The sequence below is a fragment of the Mesocricetus auratus genome, unplaced genomic scaffold, assembly GCF_017639785.1.
Source record: "Mesocricetus auratus isolate SY011 unplaced genomic scaffold, BCM_Maur_2.0 Super-Scaffold_100014, whole genome shotgun sequence".
Classification (NCBI taxonomy): Eukaryota; Metazoa; Chordata; class Mammalia; order Rodentia; family Cricetidae; genus Mesocricetus; species Mesocricetus auratus.
Window position 1 is genome coordinate 31,993,503 of NW_024429197.1, and position 22,221 is coordinate 32,015,723.

General features: G+C 50.3%; 1 protein-coding gene across 3 annotated transcripts in view; it reads left to right on the plus strand.

Annotated features, from left to right (window-relative positions):
• Positions 1–1,588, plus strand: part of Tceanc2 (transcription elongation factor A N-terminal and central domain containing 2) — a 38,425-nt gene extending 36,837 nt beyond the window's left edge. For all 3 annotated transcript variants that reach the window (XM_013114845.3, XM_013114847.3, XM_013114846.3), the window contains exon 5: positions 605–1,588. In XM_013114845.3, coding sequence (XP_012970299.1) covers positions 605–793 — 189 coding nt within the window. In that variant the 3' untranslated portion in view covers positions 794–1,588. The remainder of the gene's footprint in view (positions 1–604) is intronic.
• Positions 1,589–22,221: the final 20,633 nt, after the last annotated feature.

A 22,221-nucleotide genomic window follows, 5' to 3' on the forward strand; every position in this document is an offset into this window, starting at 1 on the left:
CCCAGCACTGCTACGGACCCTGTCCAGCTCCTGACTCAGCCGCCTGGGGATGGCTCTGAAAGTGGGTCTGGGTCTGGGCCGGCCTCTTCAGTTGTGAGACCTTGACCCCTTTTACCTCGTATCCCGTGTAAAACGTGATAGTCAGTTATGAATATTAAATGTGACCATGATTTTAAACTGCACTGTGTGCATCTCAGGGTCCAGACCAGCATTCCTAAAATGTTACACAAAGTTGAAAGGCACTTTTAAAACAAAGAAGTACGCACCGGTTCTCTGATTTATTATCCTTGGAACCCGCTTCCTGGTTGGTGAAGCACAGGGCCTGGTGCCCGTTGCTTAGTTCAGGCCGGTTTCCTGTTATAATGGCAAATATTACCACCCGGCAGGGGTTGTGAATGAGGTCCCTGTCACAAAGCACATGGCCTTGTTCCTTAATTGCCAGGGTGGAATTAATTTGCTCTTCCTGTTTCTCTTGTGACAGGAAGTAGATGTCCTTGAATTTCAGTTGATTAATGGAGGCCCCAGAGCAGAGTGCGCCAGCCTCTCTTGCTTTTAATCCTTATGCAACGCAAGCCCTTAATTTGATAATTTTGCTGTTTTTCAGATGGATCACCTACTGGTTGAAAATATTGAGCGGGAAACGTTTCATCTCTGCTCCCGGCTCATTAACGGGCCGTACCGGAGGACCGTGCGAGCTCTGGTTTTCACATTAAAGCATCGAGCTGAGATCCGGGAGCAGGTGAAGAGCGGGGCGCTGCCGGTCGGCACGTTTGTACAGACCCACAAAAAGTGACCCGAGGACGGGCCCAGCGCTGGGCCTCGCTCCCCACTCCGCCATTCAAAGACTCTTTTGAGTTTGGGTGATGCGCGTGTCTGCTGTGCTGGATATTCCCATGGTGCCATTCCTTCAGACAGAATATGGGGAACCCCGGGAGACGGGCCTGTGGGAGCGGCTTCATTAGCTGCCTTGCGCTGGCGCTGCCTGACGGGACACCACGGCTGTCACTAGGAAGCGCCACCCAGTTGCCATCACCCAACACAATGGAAGGGTGACAGGTTTCACTGTGAGCTTGCCAAGGACACCTCTAAACTCCCCCATGTCAGGCAGATGAAGTTACCACTTTATTTCGCCACCCTGCAGGTAACTGAAACTCAATTACCGCTGCTGCTCACTCGGTTCCATCCCCCTGAGTTTAGACAGCTCCGAAGCCTCTCAGAACTCCCCTGTCTGTTCTCTTTGCTCAACCCCAGGGGTGAGCCCACTGGAGCCTGAGACCAGCCCTGCTTGCCAGCGCTCACTTATCTGAGCCTTTCAGCTCTCCCTGGAAGACCTTAGGGGATGGGCTCCTGAGCCCCCATGCTGAGGCTTCTAATGAGCTGGCCTGAAGCTTCCCGCACCTCCGGGTTTATTTGAATACAGGCTCTGTAGAAGATGCATAATGAAATTTCTCTTGCAGACTTACTGCAGTATGAAAAGATGCATATGTGAAGATTTTCAATGAAATATGTCTATACAAGCCTGCTTGGGTGATTATGTAAATTGTACTTGCTCTTTAAAAAGTGATAATAAACAGATATACTAAAACAAGTAGAGTTGCCTCATTCAAGAGCACTACAGAGCTGAGTGTAGTGGCTGGTGCCTGTAATCCCAGCACTAGGAGTCTGAGGCAGAAGGATTGCCATTATTTTGAGGCCTCTTTGGGCTATGTAGTGAGTACCAAGCCAGCCAGGACTACATAGCAAGACTCTGTCTCCAAAAAAAAAAAAAAGAAGAAGAAGAAGAAAGGCAGGAAGGCAGGGTGGGCAAAGCAAATGGCACTCTGAGTTGGAAAGGGGAGTAAAGTTAATGGGGGACAGGCTGAGTGTGGTAGTGCACACCTTTCATTCCAGCACTTTGGAGGCAGAGGCAGGAGGATCTGTGATTCAGGCAAGTCTGGTCTACACAGTGAGTTCCAGGACAGCCAGGAATACATAATGAGACATAAATACACACACATACACATATATGTAGAATCTGAGGGAGGTAACAAGGCCCAAGGAAGGCTGTAAACTACATTTGCAGTATGAGGGGAAGGGAGAGGTGAGCCTTCAAAGGAAAGGGGATTGGACGGAAGGCAAGGGCTGATGGCGTCTGCCTTGCAAATGTTGCTCCGTCTGAGATGATAGCTGGGGCCTTAGAATTCTTCAGTCCTCTTGCCTATGCTGTCAAGTATTGTTTGCTCAGTGGTCCAGATTTAGTCACGTTTGACACACATTCACTGAGCACTAGGCCAGGAGTCCCAGGAGATAGCCAGCTCTGGCTCCAGGTGAGACCTGGGCTCACACAGCAGAAGCATCTTGTTCAGTTTCCCCACAGCCAGTGACTGCTGCTGGTACTTAATAGCCAAGCGCGTACCATGTGCCCAGAGCTCTGGCAACATTTTACAAAAAGATTGCCAACAAAAGGTGAGAAAAGACTCAGAGAAGTGCCCCGACTTACTCAGGATTGCAGATAGGAATGACTGCTCTGAGGCAGAGCCCACACCTGTTGACCTGCACGGTGTCTTGATTATATCAAGTCAGTTTCAAGCATCACCTATCTGCTGGGGGCATTCCCAGATCGTATCTTCAGCCACTTGCTATGTAGACCAGGCTGACCTTGAACTCTTCCCCAAGTTTCAGATACCTCTCAATGACCCATGGACATCTATGATATAGCACACCTTCTCTCAGTTGGCATTGTGGCAAGCCACCCATCCCAGCTACAAACCTGGGGACGAGCCCGTCCCCACAGCTCCCTCCTGCAGTCCTGATGGTTTTACTTCCTGAATGTATTTAGACCTTGTCCTCTTTTTGCCCAGATTACTATATAGCCTCCTGTCTTACCCTTTCCAAATTTGCCTTTCTGCTATAAACAAAAGGATATATCAAATCTGGGAATCGCAGCAGCCATCCCCCAGTGATGCCCATCAGGATCACTGTCACCTGCAGGATAAAAACCCCAAGCATCTTGGAACTGTTGGCAGGGCTGACTGTGGTCCATTTGTGAGCTCCTGCTCTCCCACACGGGCTCTCTTCCCTTCTGGGATGCTTCTCTGCCCGCTTCCTTTCCTGGCTTTCTGTGTTGTGTTCTGGCCTAGACATGCGTCCTGTGGTTAAGCCTACGATTCTGTCTCGCACTGCACTGAGTCTTCCTTGCTGCTAGAGGTCCTGTTTTACTAGGTGTCTGCAGCGCCTAGAATAAGACTTGCCGAAGCCGGGCGTTGGTGGTGCACGCCTTTAATCCCAGCACTCGGGAGGCAGAGGCAGGCGGATCTCTGTGAGTTCGAGGCCAGCCTGGTCTACAGAGCGAGTTCCAGGACAGCCTCCAAAACAATACAGAGAAACCCTGTCGAAAAACCAAAAAAAAAAAAAAAAAAACAAAACTTGCCCTCAGTCAATATTTGTGGAACAGATATATGTTCAGATGTCAGCCTTTCGAGATGCCCCTATAGTCTGTTGTCCCCCAGCAGCCGGAACAGACCTTTAAAGAGGTAAAGCAAATTGTCTCTCCTCCATGCTCAAAACCCAGTGGCTTCCGTTTTATTTGGTGTAAAATCCTAACCCACTCCCCTGTGTTTGTTACAGGACCTTGCTCCTGGATGACTCCTTGGCCTCGCTTCCCATGTTCCTGTTCTCAGACTTCACTGGTTAGAATGATACACAAGCTCTTACTGTGTATACTGTGTGCCCGGTTCCACTGGCTCAGTCCCACTTTGTCTATACATATAGCAAGTGTGCCTCTGCCTCAGGGCCTTTGCACGCACCGTTCTGACCCTCAGTGCTCCCACCCCAATGGACTCAAGTCTCCGTTTCTCTATTAGAAATGCCTTCACTGATGCCCATAAGTGCAATTGCTCTTTCTTTCAAATATTTTTTAATACTTTAGCCTAGCCAAGGACATAACTCAGTGGTAGGGTGCTTGCCTGGCTTGTGCAAGGCCCTGAGTTCGTTTGATCCCAGCAAAACACAGAGCTTTCGCCTTGCCTCCTCTTCACCGACCACTTTTCGGCGGTTACTTCATGTGTCTGCTGTGAGGTGACCTCGCCATGTCACCCACACAGGCCTCAAACTTGAGCTCCTCCTGCCCCAGCCCCTTAAATGCTGGAAGGCTTGCTAATTAAGTTTTACCTATTGATTTGTTTATGGACTCTCCCCACTTGGAGAACTTGGAAGTAGTGTTTCTGCTTTCCTCCCTGCTGAGTCGGCAGCACTAGGAACAGATGTAAGCTGGGTGTCCACAGCTGTTGGTTGTAGAGTTGAATGACTAGTGGTGGGCCTACAGGAGCAGCGTCTAATGAAATCAGGGAATGCTTCCTGGAGGAAGGGATACCTGCATGGGACTCGGAAGGACAGAGTCATTAACCCGGTGGTTGAGGCGCGTTCCCTGCAGAGAAAGCAGAGTATGGAAAGTCCCAGAAGTAGAAGCAACTGGTGGGTGACAGGTGACCTGGCGATGACGTGCTAGGGAGGAGGCGGCAAGGGCTGGGCTCAAGTGCTTGGATTGGTCAGGGTGGTGGTAACCGGCTCAGTGGAGTAGCGGGGAGCACGGAAGCAGTTCTGCTAACTGAGGAGCCCAGAGTAAGTTGAGGACAAATTGCTCTCTGCCCGAAAGGCTTCAGCGGTGATAGCTGGAGAGGAAAATGGTTTTAGAGATGTGCCTCACAGATTGGGGAAGCAGCTGTGCTACTGGTGGCTGATTTCTCTTTGAGGTGGACACTAATGGAGCTGCTACTATGAGCTCAGGCCTGGTGGCTCGCCCGCCTGCTGAGCAGCACTTGCAGGCTCCAGATGGTTAAAAATGAAAAGGTTGCTCCCGGAATGGATGGGGACGTTCCTGGCCCTCTGAGTTACCTGTGAACCTAATGTTCTTGGTCTAACCCATGTGTTCAGTTGCTAGAGGAACCATTAGGATCCACTCCAGAGGTGTGTTGATCCTTTCCCAGCGGTTAAATCAAAGTTTTAAGTCCTGGCCCTTTGGGTGGGGACCAAGTCTCCTTATTTTCACTCACTGAGTCAACAAGCAAATGTGTGTCTTCTGTATGCCAAGGACTAGGGATACAGCTATGAATGAAATGTTAATTTCCACTTGAGGGGCTCTTGATCCAGTGAGGACACATAAACAAATAGTTACAATGTGGCATATGGGCTGTTTACCGTAGGCATTTGTTTGAAATATTGAGGAGGTGGGAATGGGGGTGATTAGCTACTCGCTCAGAGAAGGAAAGGGTCCCAGAAGAGTTCGTCTCCCAGCAAGGCTGGAGAGTGTGAAGGCCCAGCCAGCCGTGTGAAGTGCTTGACCCATTTCAGTGCAGGCAGAGCGGAGGGCACTGGCAGCATCAGATTCGTGGGAAACTATGCAAAAGTGCATCTGGGGTCCTGAAGGCCTCAGCCAGTTGGTCCTCAGCTGTGGGTGACCTGAGATGGTTTTAAGGAGTTAGTCAAAATAAAATGGCCCTTATGGAAACAGATAAAGAGAAAACAGGCTTTGGAAAAATGCTCAACAATGTAAGGCCTAGAGAAGAAGAAGAAAAAAACAAACAAACAAACTTCAGATTCAGCAAATTGGAGATCTTATTTTTTTTTTTGACAAATGAAGTTTAGAGTTGCCCAAACAGATATCATTAGGAGTTCCCAGTTTGAAAAATAACAGAAGGCCAGGATAATTCATTTACCGAGTTCAGTGGTGACGGGACAGGCAGCTGGCCTTTTTTCATTTATAGAATATCAGGTTCTTAAACTGGGAGCTGTCAACCTTGGTTTTCTTCCATGGCCGCCTCCGGCCTCTAAGCTTCACTCTGAGATGGGCAACGTGTTTCCGATGCGTTTATTGCAGCCACCAGGGACAAGGGCTCAGTCTGTTACTGCTCATTATTGCCATCAGAAGGTAGCAGTCTATCCAGGAGAACAAGGCTGGGAGCTTCCACTGGGGCGGGGGATACAGTCTTAGTGTCAGAAGAAAGACAGCTTGATTGGGTGACATGGTGTTTCCTTTTAAACTTCCCCAGACCATGTAGTTGCTGTCAGGGTTGGACTTATCCGTAGGCTGGGTAGGTTGATCTGGTTGGACTTATCCATAGGCTGGGTAGGTCTAAGAGGACCATGATATCCAAGTGATGCTGCTTTTCCATGTTGTCAAAAATCACTTATTTGGGCGGTTGTTGGTGGTGCACAACTTTAATCCCAGCACTCAAGAGGCAGATGTCTGTGAGTTCAAGACCAGCCTGGTGGTCTACAAAAGCTAGTTCCAGGACAGACTCCAAAGCTACACTGAGAAACCCTGCCTCAAACAACAAAAACAAAACAAAAATCACTCATTTGGTCATAGCTGCTGAGTTCTTATGAGCCAGGTGCAGAGGTCATGGGGTAAATACAACAGTCTCTAGCCTCAAGCTCAGGGTCTGATGGAGAAGATAGACGATAAACAGACCTTCTTTTGAAAGTTGTTTAAATCGCACTGATTTGGGGTATAGCTGGGGTGTAGGTGGGTGTAGGTGGAGTGTAGGTGAGGTGTAGGTGGTTAAAGGTGGGTGGGTGTGGTGATATATTAATTATGATTTGTTAAAGCTTGCCTGAGGATTCAGAAAGCAAAGTCAGCCTCAAGCTATAGAGATCAGGCAGTGGTGGTACACAGCTTTAATCCCAGGACTCAGGAGAAAGGCAGATGAATCTCTGAGTCTAAGACCACCCTGGGCTACTGGAGAGTGAATCAGAGCTCACGCCTTTAATCCCAGGATTTGAGAGGTATAAAAGACAGGAGCAGGGTCTTCAGTAGTCAGCCTTGGGAGTCTCCAGCCACACTGAGGAGCACATAGCAGTCTAAGTGAACACGAAGAGCAGTGAAGTCGGGAGCAGTTTGAGGATGGCCCCTTTGGTCTGAGCTGAGGTAGAGGTAAGAGCTAGTGGCTGGCTGCTTTGTTTTTCTGATCTGCAGTTTGATGTTTGAACCCCAAATCTGTCTCTGGGCCTTTTATGTATCATACTACAGGTGGGTGTAGGTGGTGCATGTGTGGTTTGTGTGTGGAGGCCAGAAGACCACTTGCAAGAGTCGGTTCTCTCTTACTATGTAGGTACTAGTGACGAAACAGGTCATCAAGCTTGGGGACAACTTCCCTTACTGTACTCTGAGATGTCTCCGTGGCCTAAACAGGCCACTTCTTTCAAGGGCAAATGATTGTAGTTCATGGGAATTCAAAAGAAAAGCCAATAAACTAGCCAACATAAATGTTTTTATGGGTGGGTGTGCGCATGCCATGACACATATGCGGAGGTCAGGGGACAGCCTAAGGGAATTGGCTCTCTCCTTCTACCCTCTCTGGGGGTTGAACTCAGTTGTCAGCCTTGACAGCAAGCACCTTTACCTGGTGAACCATCTCACATGACCCAGGCAATAAAAGTTTTAGAAGATGCTCAGCCTTGCCCTCAATCAGGGCAGTAATGATGGACGCCATTCTTAGAGGCCTAAGGTCTGGAGGTAACCACACTGCTATTTAATCCACAGCCCCTGCCCAAACCAGATGACGATAGACAAACCCACTGAGAAGTGGTTCTGTCTGCATCTGCATCTGGGCCAGATGTGCACACTGACGTGTTCTCGGGTACCAGGTATGCAGTCACTGAGCTGGGTTTTCTCATCCTCCTCTATTGGAAAGGAAGATAGAAACGGTTCACATTCACTCTCAACAGTTAAGGCCAGCATTCACCAACTTGCCCTGGGTTGCTAGCCGCAGCCCTCTCATGACCTGTTCCACCTAGACCACATGCTGGCCCAGGAGACGGAAGGCATCAGCAGACTGAGCCAGGTGAGGAAAACACAAGGACATCGCAAGTGTGCACCGCAGAGAACAGGGAGCTCTGTGATGATTCTTGCAAGATTGGATTCGAAACATTTAATAGAAAGTTTATTCTAAAATTGCTTCGTGTCTGAGTCACACCTCTGCCACAGCACAGACACCACGCCCAAGTAGCTCTGGGAGGGTCAGGACTCAAGATCTGCTATGCCCTCCTGACCCCAAGAGCGCCACAGTCGGGATGTGGCTACAGCTGTCACTAACCAGCAGGGTCTCATCAATGCCCCCTCAGCCAAACTGTCCTGGGCACACCCTCTGCACAGGGAGCTACCTCACCCAAAGATTCACCCATTTCCTAAGACAGGTAACTCAGGCCTGCGCAGCCTGCCCCACTACCTCCCTCAGGTTGGCTTAGAAGGACCCTGCCGCTTCAGAGCTCACGCTCCAGAGCCCCCTTACTGCATTGCTACCCAACAGCAGCCCTTCCCAAATCCTGAGAGCAAGGACCCCCCTCCACCAATCCTGTATGCTACCCTCTGTCTGAGTCCACTCTCCCAAGAACTGGACCTAGTAATGACTCTAGAGAAAGGCTCAGAAAACCTTTATTAAGGGACGGATAGTAAATCTTTTATACTCTGTCATACCCACTGTATCCTGAGACTTAGGTACCAAGACAGCCATAGAAAATGTGTAAATGTACGCAGTGGTGTTCCAACAACTTTATTTACAGAAACAAGTGGTGGGCTGCATTTGGGGAATAGGCCTTACTCTGCCAAACCCTGCTCTAGGAAGTATTTCTCCATGTGCATAAAACAAGCCACTGTAAAGAACTTAGCTGGGTGGTAGTGGCATTTGGGAGATCTCTGTGAGTTTGAGGCTAGCCTGGTCTACAGAACGAGTTCTAGGACAGTCAGGGCTACACAGAAAAACCCTATATCAAACAAACAAACAAACAACAAAGAATTTAACTGCAAGACAGTAATGGCAAAATGTTAGGAGCAATCTGAATATATACTAGAAAAAGCATGACTAAGTAACAGAACATCCAATCTTAGAATACTATGCAGCTGATAATGAGATACCCATTGCTGGGCTGGAGCGATGACTCAGTGGTTAACAGTACCAGCTGCTCCTCCAAAGGACCAAAGTTTGGTTTCCAGCATTTGAAACAGACTGTTCACAACTGTCTGTAATTCCAGTTCCAAAATTATAATTCCAGAGCTGACACCCTCTCCTGACTCCCACAAGCACTGTATGCATTCCGGCAAAAACATCCATACACATAAAATAGAAACAAATACAATCTTTAAATAATGAATCTTATTTTTAATTTTATTACTTTAGATTTATTTTATTTTCTGGGTGTTTTGCTTGCATGTGTTTCTGTACATGTGTGTGACTGGTGCCCACAGAACTCAGAGGGAGCAATGGATCTCAAGACACTGGAGTTATGAATGGTTGTCAACTACCATGTGGGTGCTGGGAATCAAACTCCGGTCTTCTGCAAGAACAGCAAGTGCTCCTAACCACTGAGTCACCTCTCTAGCCCCAATAATAGTAAGTCCTAAAAGCAATCCATCACTTCATATGCTAGCTTAAAATTTAACTTTAAAAAGTATATATATATATATATATGTGTGTGTGTGTGTGTGTGTGTATTGTGGTCTGGAGAGATGACTCAGTGATTAAGAAAGCTAGCTGCTCTTCCAGAGGACCAGGTTCAATTCCCAGCACCCACATGGCAGCTCACAACTGTCTGTGATTCCAATCACGGTGGATCTGGCACCCTCACAAAGACAAACATGCAGGCAAAACACCAATGCACACAGATGATGGGTAAAATTGCAGTGTGTGTGTGTGTGTGTAGATCACAGTACAACTTTCAGTAGTCAGCCCTCTCCTTCCACCATGTGGATCCCAGGGATCAGCTCAGGACATTGGGCTTGGTAGCAAGCACCTTTACCCACTGAGCATCTCCCGATCATCATCCTACATGGTGTGGCGTTTGTCAAGATGAAAAGTCCACTGTTGGTACATTAGTATTAATTGAAGCCATCACTTTGCTGTTAATGTTCCTTCTCTAATCCAGGATTTGGATCAGGGTCCCCTGCACTCAGTCCTTGTGCCTCTGCAGCCTCCTTTGCTCTGGGGCAGTTTCCATCTTTTCCTGTTCCTGCAGCCTTTGCAGGCTTGAGCAGCATTAGTGGGGCACTTTGCAGACTGCTCCTCAGTTTGCATTTGTATGAGGATTTGCTCCTCTCTAGGTTGGAATTATTTGGGACAAGAATGCCACCACGATGAAGTTCCTTTTTGTCACAGACCATCGGGGGCACACAGTAGCATGTGATATCCCTGGTGGTGGGAGCTTCACTGCCTGGTGACTGTTTCCCTCTCTGACTTAGAGACAAGTCACTAAAGCCACACTGCCATCCTGAGCTGGAGGACAGAGGCCAGTGCAACCCCACCTGCTGGAGCGCGCTGCATCTGCTTGTTATGAACGGGTCTCCTCTGAGGAAGCTGTGTCCCTTTCCCCCGTTTATCTATTTATATCAGCATGGGCTCGTGGTTATGTATGCTGCACACTGGGCTGTAATCCAGTCTACTTGTTTTTCACAGTCAAGTGAGCTCGCTAGCTGTAGCCAGCGGTGTATTCTTCAGTAACCATGTAGATCGAGTTCTGTGCAGGCCTCTCTCCAGCTCCCTGGGACTCCCCTTGAGAAGACTGCTCATGAGCTCACCACTATTCTCCCAGAAACCTCACACAAGCTATTTCAACTCTCAGGCCTTGATTCCCCAACTGAAGAGGTAATTTCATGAAATGTCCTAGAGGTAAAGAAGGGGATGGAATTTATGTGTTTCTAAATATCTGGGCCTTCCATTGCCTGTAAGACACCTTCTGTCTTTAATGGCTACCTTCCTTATTTATGCTGGAAAATTACCTAAAGCTACTAGCCACTGAGGACATCCTATGAACACAATCTACTCTTATTTCTCATCTCACAACCTCAGCTAGCATTCCTTCCCTGATCTCCTACCTTCTCCAAGTAGGAGTTAGCTTTCCTCTTCTTCCTCATCTTTTTCTCCAGTGGAATCTAACCTTTCTTTTTTTTTTTTTTCTTTTTTTGGTTTTTCGAGACAGGGTTTCTCTGTATTGTTTGGAGGCTGTCCTGGAACTCACTCTGTAGACCAGGCTAGCCTCGAACTCACAGAGATCCGCCTGCCTCTGCCTCCCGAGTGCTGGGATTAAAGGCGTGCGCCACCAACGCCCGGCGGAATCTAACCTTTCTTGACCAAGTGCCTGCTGCCCTACTCAGTGTCCTCCTTGGGCCTTTCACTGCCTAGCTTACCACACCTCTATAAACCGGAAGTGTGTGTCCCCCTAAATTCACATGTTGAAATCCCACCTTCTGCGCTTCAGAACTGACTGCATTTGAGGAAGGCCTGGGAAGGGATAACTAAGGCTGACTGAGGTCTTATGCAAATGCCCTCCTCCCACATGATGCTGTGCGAGGAAGCAGCTGTGAGACACAGACTGCACAGAGGCCCCGTGGAAACAGCAAGGCGCAGAGCAGAGAGGCCTGAGAAGGACCTGCCAGCACCCTGATCCCTTTTGTTTCTCTGTGTAGTCCTGGCTGTCCTGGAACTCACTCTGTAGACCAGGTTGGCCTCAAACTCAGAGATCCTCCTGCCTCTGCCTCCTGAGTGCTGGTAGGTGGCAGCACTCAGGCCATTGGCACATATCTTTAATCCCAGCACCCATTCTTGGCTTACAAACATGTGTAACTTCAGTTCCAAGGGATCTGATGCTCTCTTCTGACCTCTGCCTCTGCAGACACCTGCCTGGTGTGTGTGTGTGTGTGTGTGTGTGTGTGTGTGTGAGAGAGAGAGAGAGAGAGAGAGAGAGAGAGAGAGAGAGAGAGAGAGAGAGAACACTCATATACATAAAAATGAAACAAATCTAAAAAAATATGGCATTTGGGTTGACAAGATGACTCAGACACAGGCAAAGTGAAACCAACTCCACAGAGATTTTCTCTGACCTCTATACACATACTTATGGTTCATGTATCCATCCATACACTAACAGATGATAGATAGATAGACAGACAGACAGACAGACAGACAGACAGATAGATAATTAGGAAACCCCTAGTAACTGACCAGAGACTGACTACAAAAACAGGGTGATTGTAGTACCTGGGTCCCTTACCTGCCTTCCCCACATGTGAAGCTCTCCCAGGCAAGGCTGTCTGATTCACTCCTATACTGCAGCAGAATCTGGTACAGGTCAGGAGTGCCACACACATGTCATGGATTAGGAAGGCAGGTACGGCTGTCGACACCCTTCCTCAGCCCTGGCTTCCTTGTCTGTCCTAGACTGTAAAGCCGTTTGAACTCCTCATTGTAACTTATTTATTCTTACTTATGGGTATGTGCGTGTGCGTGCGTGCGTGCATGTGTGCGTGCGTGCGTGCGCGCGCGCGCGTGTGTGTGTGTGTGTGTATGTGTGTGTGAGAGAGAGAGAGAGAGAGAGAGAGAGAGAGAGAGACAAGCGACCTTTAGCATTTCTCTTCCCCAGATCACCAGTGATAGCCCCACGGGCCTGAGCAGGCCCCACTGCACCAAGTGAAATTTGGATGAAACGTTGGTGGCTGAGCCTGCCTCCAGGTGGCTCATGAGGCTCCCGACGCTGACACAGCCAGTCCTGCAGGACCCAGCAGGTCCACTGACAGATGGTGGAGCCCAAGTGGAAGAAGCTTCATTAGTCTGAGTGGCTTTGGTGGGAATGGGATTAGCATAAGCACCCTGGAGCAAGTGGATAAGGCAAAGCTCCCTTAGTTACACTCGACTTTGCTCTCAGCCACAATCCGCAAGCCTCCAGTGGCTGGTTAGCCTAGCTCTCAGCTTAGGTGCAGCTGCAGAGACAGCGCCGCGCAGGGTGGGAAGGGTTCTTCTCCACCTTGACCTCCAGAGCGGCTTACACGCTGTCTATCCAGCTGTCCCACACCAGGCCAAAGCCCAGCAATTAAGTGGCATTGTCTTCATTTGAGAAAAGAAAACCTGATGGCTCAGAACAGAGTGACTTGACCAAGGTGACACAGCAGGGGGCTGCAGAGAAGGGTTCAAAGATGTGTGAGCGTGGAGGGAAATGGTTCCACCTAACTCAACAGGTTCTGGGCCCACTGAGTGAGGTGAGCAAGGCCCAGGGCTGGTGGCATGTGTCACATTATTTTCAATGCCCAGAGTAAATCACACAGCCCTTACTAAAGCAGCTAGCCTCATTCTCTCCTCCCATCTGTCACTTCTGTCCCTCCCACAAGCTAACCTGAAATCCTTTATGTAGCCCAGACCAACCTCAAACTTGCCATCCTCTGCCTCTGCCTCCAGAGTGCTGGGGTTACAGGCACACCCCCATGCCCAGCTCTGCCATTTTCTTTCCTAACATGTCTGCAGAGGTATTTCTCAGCCTTTTCTGGAGAGTTCTTTCTAGAAGAAGGGATCAACAGCATGGAGAACACTAAGCCAGAGTATGGAATGCAATAGGCATAGCTTGTGTTCAGTGGGTCAGCGGCCCACATCTGCACTGGGCCCAGCAAGCTGATCGGACGGATGCAGCCTCCCTCTTGACAATCATTGTCACTTGTGCCGTCCGCTGAGTGTCTCAACCCCAGGGAATGCCTTTGTCAGCTCCCCTTGCTGTCACATGAGCCTTCTAGCCAGACTGTCCCCAATCTCTCAGGAAGAGCCTGCTGCTGCGGAATAATCTATCTCAACTGGGATTTACAGCTGAGCCTGTCACCCCAGCCCTGCAGGCTCAATTACAGACCTGTAATCTGGAGCCGGGACCTGCCAAGACTTGCCAAGTGGGCCCAAGGGAAAGCCACAGGTCCTGTCAAACCTGGGACTCCCAGAGGGCACAGGGCCACAGGGCTGTGACTCTGGGTTCAGGCTGTCTTCCTTGTCACACATGAGGAAACTAAGGTCAAACGGGAGGCACTTTTGGAGCCTCTGCCCGGAAAGCAAGCCCAGCCAGGCATCTAATGTGGGCTTTTGTGCCATCAAAGACATGAGTTATGACTTGATTATTACCAACATAGGCTTCTTTATGTGGCAAGAATGTTTGCCTCGGACCGTGCTTTGGGACTGAAGTTGAAAATAAAATACTGCATTTGCACTGACAAAGACCATGCTCTGTCCCACAAACATATTAGCAATGTTTTTGGCACAGCCTGAACACGGAGTCACAGCTTCAGCTGTCTGCAATTACAAAGTGGAATCATGCTGTTGCCCCAAGTAGGAACTTTTCCTCAGAGGTCTCCCGAGAGTCTCCAGGGGAGCCTCGAAACAGCCTTGAAGTTGCAGGCATCTTAAGGCATCCCCACCAGACCCTCCTTCAACAAGACTGGTGGGTGGCACCATGTTGCCACCTCCGCCAATTATGCCAGTCACAGGATAACCTCTGACATATTCTGGGATCCCAAACCACCTCTTCCCCAGGCTGGACTATCCAGGAGCCACAGGGAGCTGGGCTGGGTTCCCTGACTCCTAATTTATCAGTGAGCACTGTCAGGCCACCTTCCCTCTCGGAATCGGGGCATCCTATGTGACAGTGATGCGGAGGTAATGATGTCCACCACGAGGGGATCAAACAAGGTCATATGAACACAATGCATGGCAGATAGTAGATGCTTGGTGAACACAGCTACCCGTGTCAGCAATTACCACGATGTGGTGTGAGGCTTTGAGACAAGCGGCTTGTGTGAGAGGTGACTAGAAGAGTCTGCATGGAGGTGAGAAGCTAGCAAAACAGAGGAATTCTGGGTCATAGCACAGGACGTGTCTCGAAGCTGTCCTTGTCAGGGGGTGAAGAAGCTGGACCATGCATCCACCAGTCATTGCTTATGGTCTACTGCAGGAGGATGGATGTTAGTTCACTGGTATCTTTCCTATGTGCACAGTGTTCTGTGAACCTTAGAAGGTCTTCAGGGAGAGGGGCAGTGTTGGCACTTGGAAGCTGTCAGATAACTACGCTGAGAAATGGCACACCCTGAGGGATACAGCAGGGACTCCCAACCTCTGGCCCAAATACCAAACAGTGCTGTGTCACCTGAAAGATGAGATTCTGGGAGTATCTCTATGGACCAAGGGACATAGAGTAGTACAGAGACTGCTTGGGATCTACCTAAACTGTTACCTTCACACTGACCATGTGACCTTGGTCGGCGCCACTTCTGGTGACTTTCCTCTCCTGGCAAGCAGGGAGTCCAACTGGCTGTTGGAAGTTCCTTACATCCTGGCTTTTTTGCCTGAGCCTTGAAGCATATATCTCTGGGGCAGAGCCTGTGTGCTTCTCCCTTTGAGAGCCAAGGGTATTCAGGCTCCAGAGAGAAGCAACGGACCAGTGGGTCTCTCCCATGTCAAAGACATCCCTTGGTGCTTACAGAGAAGAGGGTCTTTAGTTTCCACCAGAGACCCACTAAGTCAGAAGCTCTGAGGGCGCGGCCAGGGCTCTGTGCTCAGCAGAGCCTGCGGGGAGGTCTGATCTCTTGCGTTTGGGTCCAAGACCAGGTGGGAATCGAGTCTTCTCTCATGTCTCCCAAACTATCCTTTGAACCGTCTGGATGCAGGGCCAGCCCTAGATTTCACATTCTCCAGTGTCTCTCACATGTCTACTCCCTCCCATCTGGTGTATCTGGGGCTTATGAAAAAAAATCATCTCAGCTTAGGAGAGGGAAAGAAAATTATTTTGGAATCCTAACAGCTCTGGCAGAGCAGCTGGAAGCGCCTAGTCATCCCTTGTCCACCTACCTGCTTCCCAAAGGCACTTACGGGGGAGCTTCTCATCAGCACTTCCTGAGGTGGGAGCTTTCCCTCTGCAGACCCCACAGGCTCTGGCTCACAGCAGCAAATAGGAGGCTGGACCGGTTCAGGGCAGTGGGGAGGTTGCAGCCTCCAAGAAGCCTGCTGCTCAAATAAATGCCGGAGAGGAGAGAGCGCTCAGGCAAAGCCCCACCGCCGTACCTGGGCCTCCCACCACGGCCCAGCTGCTCAAAAGCCTTCCGGCTCTCTCCCTCACATGGAGCTGTTCTGTAACACTCTTGGAATCACCCCACTGTTGTGCCATTCTGGGTATCTGACCAATATATCAAGCCGTGCTTCCTAGTCTGTTCCAGACTTACGTTGGGGATGCAGGAGTAGGAGTCAGACTTAATTGCTATCCCTGAGCCACCCTCTTAGAGTCATCTGGGACAGCATGTTAGTACCACACCTCTGCCTCTCAGTCTCCAGCCTCCACACTGGCTCTGGTCAGCTCACCCATGTCCAAGTTCCTCAGTATGGCTCAAGGCTCCAGCCCCTCCATCACCCACTATACCCCTTGACAGAGGACCTTGCCTCCATAACATGAAATACCACTACAGGGACATGGGAGGGATCAAGAGTGAGCCTGCACAGCCCAGACATTCATCACTAGGTGAATGGATAAGCAATTTGCAATCTACATGCACAATACACACATGCATGTATTCATATAGTCCCAACAGTGGCTTGACTTCCGGCTTTTCAGTGTTGTAATAATACAGAAGTGCTACTAGGGCTCCAAGAGATGGCTCAGCAGTTAAGAGTGAGCACTGCGCTTGTGCGAGACCCAAGTCTGTTCCCAGCCGACCATGCTGGGTGACCCACAACTACCTGTAAACCCCAGCTCCAGGAGATCTGCAGCCCTCTCCTGTCTTCCGAGGGCAATCACAGTCTCACACACATAAACACCCAGAGGCATACATAACCAAAAATAAAATCGAGTCTTTCTTTTAAAGTAGGTGGTGCACTGGCTGTGGCTCAGCGGTTACTCGGACAGAGCATTCTGCTTGGTACCTACCACTCGTGGTTGTGCTCGAGCTCCGCCGCCAACTCCTTAAAGTAAGTGGTGTTCAGTAGAAACTGTCCTCTGATATTTGAATTTGGTCTTTCCTAGGCCAAATATACAGTTCAGTGCTGTCTCATGATGCTGGGTGGCAGCAGCAAGCCACAGCTCCCACACAGCCACAGTCATAAGGGCAAACCTCAGCTCTGCTGTCTGGTAAATCAGGTGTGTCTGATGTGCTGCGTGTTCAACTGACATTGATTTATCTGGATACAACCCCATCACGTTACTGAACATCAGTATCACTCATTCATAACAAGGACTTTTAAATTTTTTCTTTCCCATGCATGTGTGTTTTGTGCATGTATGTTTGCATGTGTGTGCACATGTGTGTGGAGACCTGAGGTTGACATGGGGAGTGTTTCTCAGCCATCCTCCATCTTGTTCATTGATGCAGGGTCTCTCGGTTGAAGCCAGAGCTTGCCTATACACTAGTCCGGCTAGCCAGCTTGCTGGGGAGATTCCTTCTCCACCTTCAGAGCACCAGAATTAGATCTAGGGGCCACGCCCACCTGGCTTTACACACGTTCTGGGGATCCACTCTCCAGTCCTCACACTTGTGGAGCGGAGATGGAGGGAAAGGAGCAAAGACAGTGACACATGGGTGGCAGGGTTGGCACTCTGGGGTCCCTTGAACCATCCTCCCATCCCTTCTCCAGAGGGCAGCCATCAGCTTCCCAGGGGTGCTATTTACCTCTCCTTGTGGCCCACAAGGTGGCACTGTGCCCACCCCTAGCCCAGGCCTCTGCCAGGTGGGATTGGAGCGTGCTGTTCAGTCTTTGGAGCTTGACCCTCCGTCTGTCTCATGGGCACAGGAACCCAGTTAAGGACATGCTTGACTTTTCTCTCTCAGACCCAGTCTCCTTCCTCCCAGACCCCAGGTGCCCCGACAGCATGCTGGACAGGGCTAGAGGGGCCAGGGGGCCATCTAGAAAAAGCAAGTACACGCACACGCCACATACAACACACACACACGCACAGCTAAACTCTACATATAACTACACATGCACACACCTGTGTGCAACCTCCCTTTCTAGAAAAGGCAAGTACACATACACACACACACACACAGCTAAACTCTACATATAACTACACATGCACCCACCTGTGTGCAACCTCCCTTTCTAGAAAAAGCAAGTACACATACACACACACACAGCTAAACCCTACATATAACTAACTACACATGCACACACCTGTGTGCAACCTCCCTTTCTAGAAAAAGCAAATACACACACACACACACACACACACACAGCTAAACCCTACATATAACTAACTACACATGCACACACCTGTGTGCAACCTCCCTTTCTAGAAAAAGCAAATACACACACACACGCACACACACATGCATGCACACTCCACATACAACACACACACATGCATAGCTAAACCTTACATATAACTACACATGCACACACCTGTGTAACCTCCCTTTCTCTCTGCTTCTGCTGCACTTCCATGGGGGCCTCAAACGAGGCATGTGGGAGATGGACTTTCCTAGACAGAAACAGTTCAATCTGCAGGAGGGAGCATTGAGAATAACATTGGACACATGAACACATGCAAACACAGCCTAACAAACACTGGGCCCTGACACCTATGCCCACACTGCCTGGCCATGCTAGTGAACATCAGGAGAGAGGCACATATCCACACGTCTATTTAGGACCACGAGGCTGATCTGGACACCTGCCACCCAGTGGGCCAAGCTAGGGAGGAGGGTCAGTTCTAAGTAGGGACCCTCAAACTGCCACACAGGCACCCGGCAGCTCCAGGCTCCACTAGGGCTGCGAGTGTGCTCTTGAACCCGCTGAAACCCCATCCCTGGGTCCAAGGGCAAGCCTTGCTGTGTCTGCTCCCTAAGCTAGCTTCTCCTGCTCCTACCGCTTCACAGGGGCAGTGAGGGGAATGCTGGGAAGGCCACTTTTAACTCAGAACTCCCTTCCCGACACTGACATCTGAGTATCCTGATGGATCTTCAACTGTTGTTCTGTGTATCCCATTGGCCCCACACCCTCATGCACTCATTCATCTTTATGTATGTGTGAGCATGTGCATGCATGCGTGTGTGCGTGTGTGCGTGTGTGTGTGTGTGTGTGTGTGTGTGTGTGTGTGTGTGTAGAGGTTGACAATCTCTCTCAATCTCTCCCCTGCATTTTTCCAGACAGGGGCTCCTGATGAACCCAGAGCTCACCCATTCAGCCAGAGTAGCTCCCCAGCAAATCCCAGGGATCATCCTGTCTCTGCCTTCTCAGCACAGGGATTACCGGAACGCACTGCCATAGTCGGCTTTTTAAGATGGGTTCTAGGGGATCAAACTCAGCTTATGCGGCAGGCACGTTGCCAGCTGAGCCATCTCCCTGGCTCCATTCATTCACGTGCTGTCTCCCAGCCCTGTGCTGGGGCCTAAAGACATGACGTGAACTCACACGGCCCTTCGCTTTCCGTAGGTGATGGGGGAGACGGAACTGAGCACTGACAATGAAGCAGAGGCTGCTGGGAGATGAAACGAAGGTGAAGAAGGGTGATGTTCCAGCCCCAGTGAAGCCTCCCTGTCCCTGGCTGTCCACCTGCGGCCCTCTGTGCACACCTCTGTCCACCTGCGGACCTCTGTGTACGCCGCTCCTCTGCCCAGAGGGCACCCTTGCCTGCCTGTGTCTGCTGTCTGCCTCTGAGGCCACCTTCGCCAGCGCCTTCTTCACTCAGACCTGTGGCTCTTCAGCTTTGACCACGACACTGCTCAGATGGAGACGTCTAACCAACGCACAGCCAGTGCCCGGTCTCCCCTGAGGCCTCGTGCTTCTGACCCTAAATCCATAACCGACTGCTGTGTGACCGCAAGCCCGTGACGTCACTTCTCCAGTCTCCGCAGCCCCCTTCTCAAGGCCTCTGAGAGATCCAAAGGGGAGGACACCTGTGAAGCAAACTTTCGTCAGTCGCAAACTTCCAGGCCTTGCACATTTGCCAGTTAGAGGGGCTCTTGTTCAAACAGCCTCCTTCTGCATCCTGGAGGCCAACCAAAAGGTACACAGGCCCCACGGGCTCAGGGGTGGGCCAGTTTCTGTTTGGGGTTTGTTTGTGTTTGACTTCATAGGCAGGGAAACTCCCTGGGCCAGGTGAGGTGGGCGGAGCCTAGTCAACAGTTGCCAGGGGAATCCCAAGGGCTGGGGGGCCTGATCACCCCCCACAGTGCTCAGGTGCACATTCACTCCCAGCAAGGAGAAAGTAGACATTGCCTCAAGGACAGGGTGACTCTGGCAGCCAGGTGACCTGAGTAAGAGCCCAGCGCCTCCTGGCAACCGCTGTAAGCCTGGGTCCACGGTCTATGACTTAGGGGTCCCTATGTCTCAGGGGTTGTCACATGGAGATCAAGGGCTGGCAGGAGCACCCCAGGTCTCTTAGGGAAGTCTCCCTCCGGCCAATCCCTGCCCCATGAGCCTTTCTGGCATCAGTGCCTCTGTTCTCTCCTGTCCTACACTGAGCCACCAGCAAAACTTGGAGTTCCAGAACTTTCCGGTCTCCCGCCTCCAGTCTCTTACACATCCTACCTAGGATACCTTTCCTTCCTCCTCTCTCCCAGGATCCCGCATACGCATCCCCTCCTCTTGGGGTCACATTGCTTATTTTCTTTGTGGCACTGCTATAGGTAGGTCCCCCCAAAGCACTTACACGTGTCACTGCCTACTGAATCTCCTCTGGGTCCGGGGCCTGGCCCACCCCAAGCAGGAGTAATATCACTGACGTAGCCTTCAGTGAGTGGGAGATGGCAGTGAGGAGATTCCAATGGAGCCCCCATTAGAATGCCGACTTGAGCCGGTTGTGGTGGCACGCGCCGGTAGGATTTGCTGAAGAAGGCAGAGGCAGGAGGATCACGAGTTCCAGGCCAGCCTGGGCTACACATTTTAACCCATACCCACAGTTTCTGCTTCTGAATGAATGTGTGAGAATTCGCAAGCAACATTTCTTTTGAGTCAGGGTTTCTCTATGTAGTCCTGGTTGTCCCAGAATTTTCTATGTTGACCAAACTGGTCTCAAACTCAAACAGAACCGCCTGACTCTGCCTTCTGTGTGCAGGAATTAAAGGCTTGCACCACCACGTATGGAAGAAACAACTTTGTATTTCAATCACTTTATAATTTTTCTCTGCTTGATTTTTGGTATTTCAGCATTCCTTCTTTTTTGTTTTTTTGTTTTTTTGTTTTTGTTTTTCGAGACAGGGTTTCTTTGTGGCTTTGGAGGCTGTCCTGGAACTCGCTCTGTAGACCAGGCTGGCCTCGAACTCACAGAGATCCACCTGCCTCTGCCTCCCGAGTGCTGGGATTAAAGGCGTGCGCCACCAACGCCCGGCTTCAGCATTCCTTCTTACTCTTTATTTCAAATATATCTTGGCTTTATATGAGATTAAATATGATAAATCTAAAAAAAAAAAAAGAATGCCGACTTGAGTCCCTGCCCCATCCTCCCTTCCATGATCAGCCCGGTGGTCTCCATTAACCCCATGATCAACCGGGTGGTCTCCATTAACCCCATGATCAACCGGGTGGTCTCCATTGACCTTATAAATCTCATAGCATGGTGGCTATGAGGACTCAGGGGTAAACTGCTTGTGTGTCCCAGTGTAGAACCAGCAGGACATCTCCAGGGCTGTCAGCAGTCCGACTCAGGGATTTTGCTGATGCACTCTGGGAAGCTGTGGCCAGGGACACAGGGACACGGTGGGGAAGTGTGCTGGGAAGATAGAGCCACTACCCCCAGACCCGGGGAGGAAGCCTGCTGGGGTGTTTTCCAGGAGGGAGGCCCACGAGCATCACAGGCTGAGGAAAGGGCACGGGTGACCTGGCAGGCCCAGGTATTCGGGTGGCCTGCATGGGAACCAGGCAGCCCAGAGCACCCTGAGTTCTTGGAAACAGCCTTGAGCTCTGACAAGTGACCAGGGACATTTGTTAAGGCTCCCCTAGAAGCTTGGGAGCCAGATCCATCCCTCAGCCTCTGAGTGGGTCTGTAAAAGACAGGGCAACACTACAGTCTGCACAGAGCGCTGTGCCAAGACAAAGCTTTCAAGTCTGAGCAAGGCTTAATGTGGCTTGGACACAAAATGTGCATGAGGGAGGCCGAGATACTCCCCTGCTTCTGATGTGGGCGAGCCCCTACCTCTCTGGCCCATAGTCCCTCTGCAGCGAGGCTTAACCAGTTAATATATGCAAAGTGCCTAAGCTGGGCATGGTGGTTCACACATTAAATGCCAGCACTCGGGAGGCAGAGACAGGCAGATCTCTGAGTTCAAGGCCAGCCTGGTCTATATTCCAAGCTCCAGGTCAGGGAAGGCTACATAGGGAAACCCTGTCTCAAAGAAAAAGTAAACCAGGGAGATGTGCGGAAGGCCCCTGGGTCTCAGTGCTCACCTTCACCTGTGGGAGCTGTTACCTGTGACCCGAAGCAAGTTACTCAACTTAGTGTCTTGTTTTCTCACTGGAGAAATGGAAC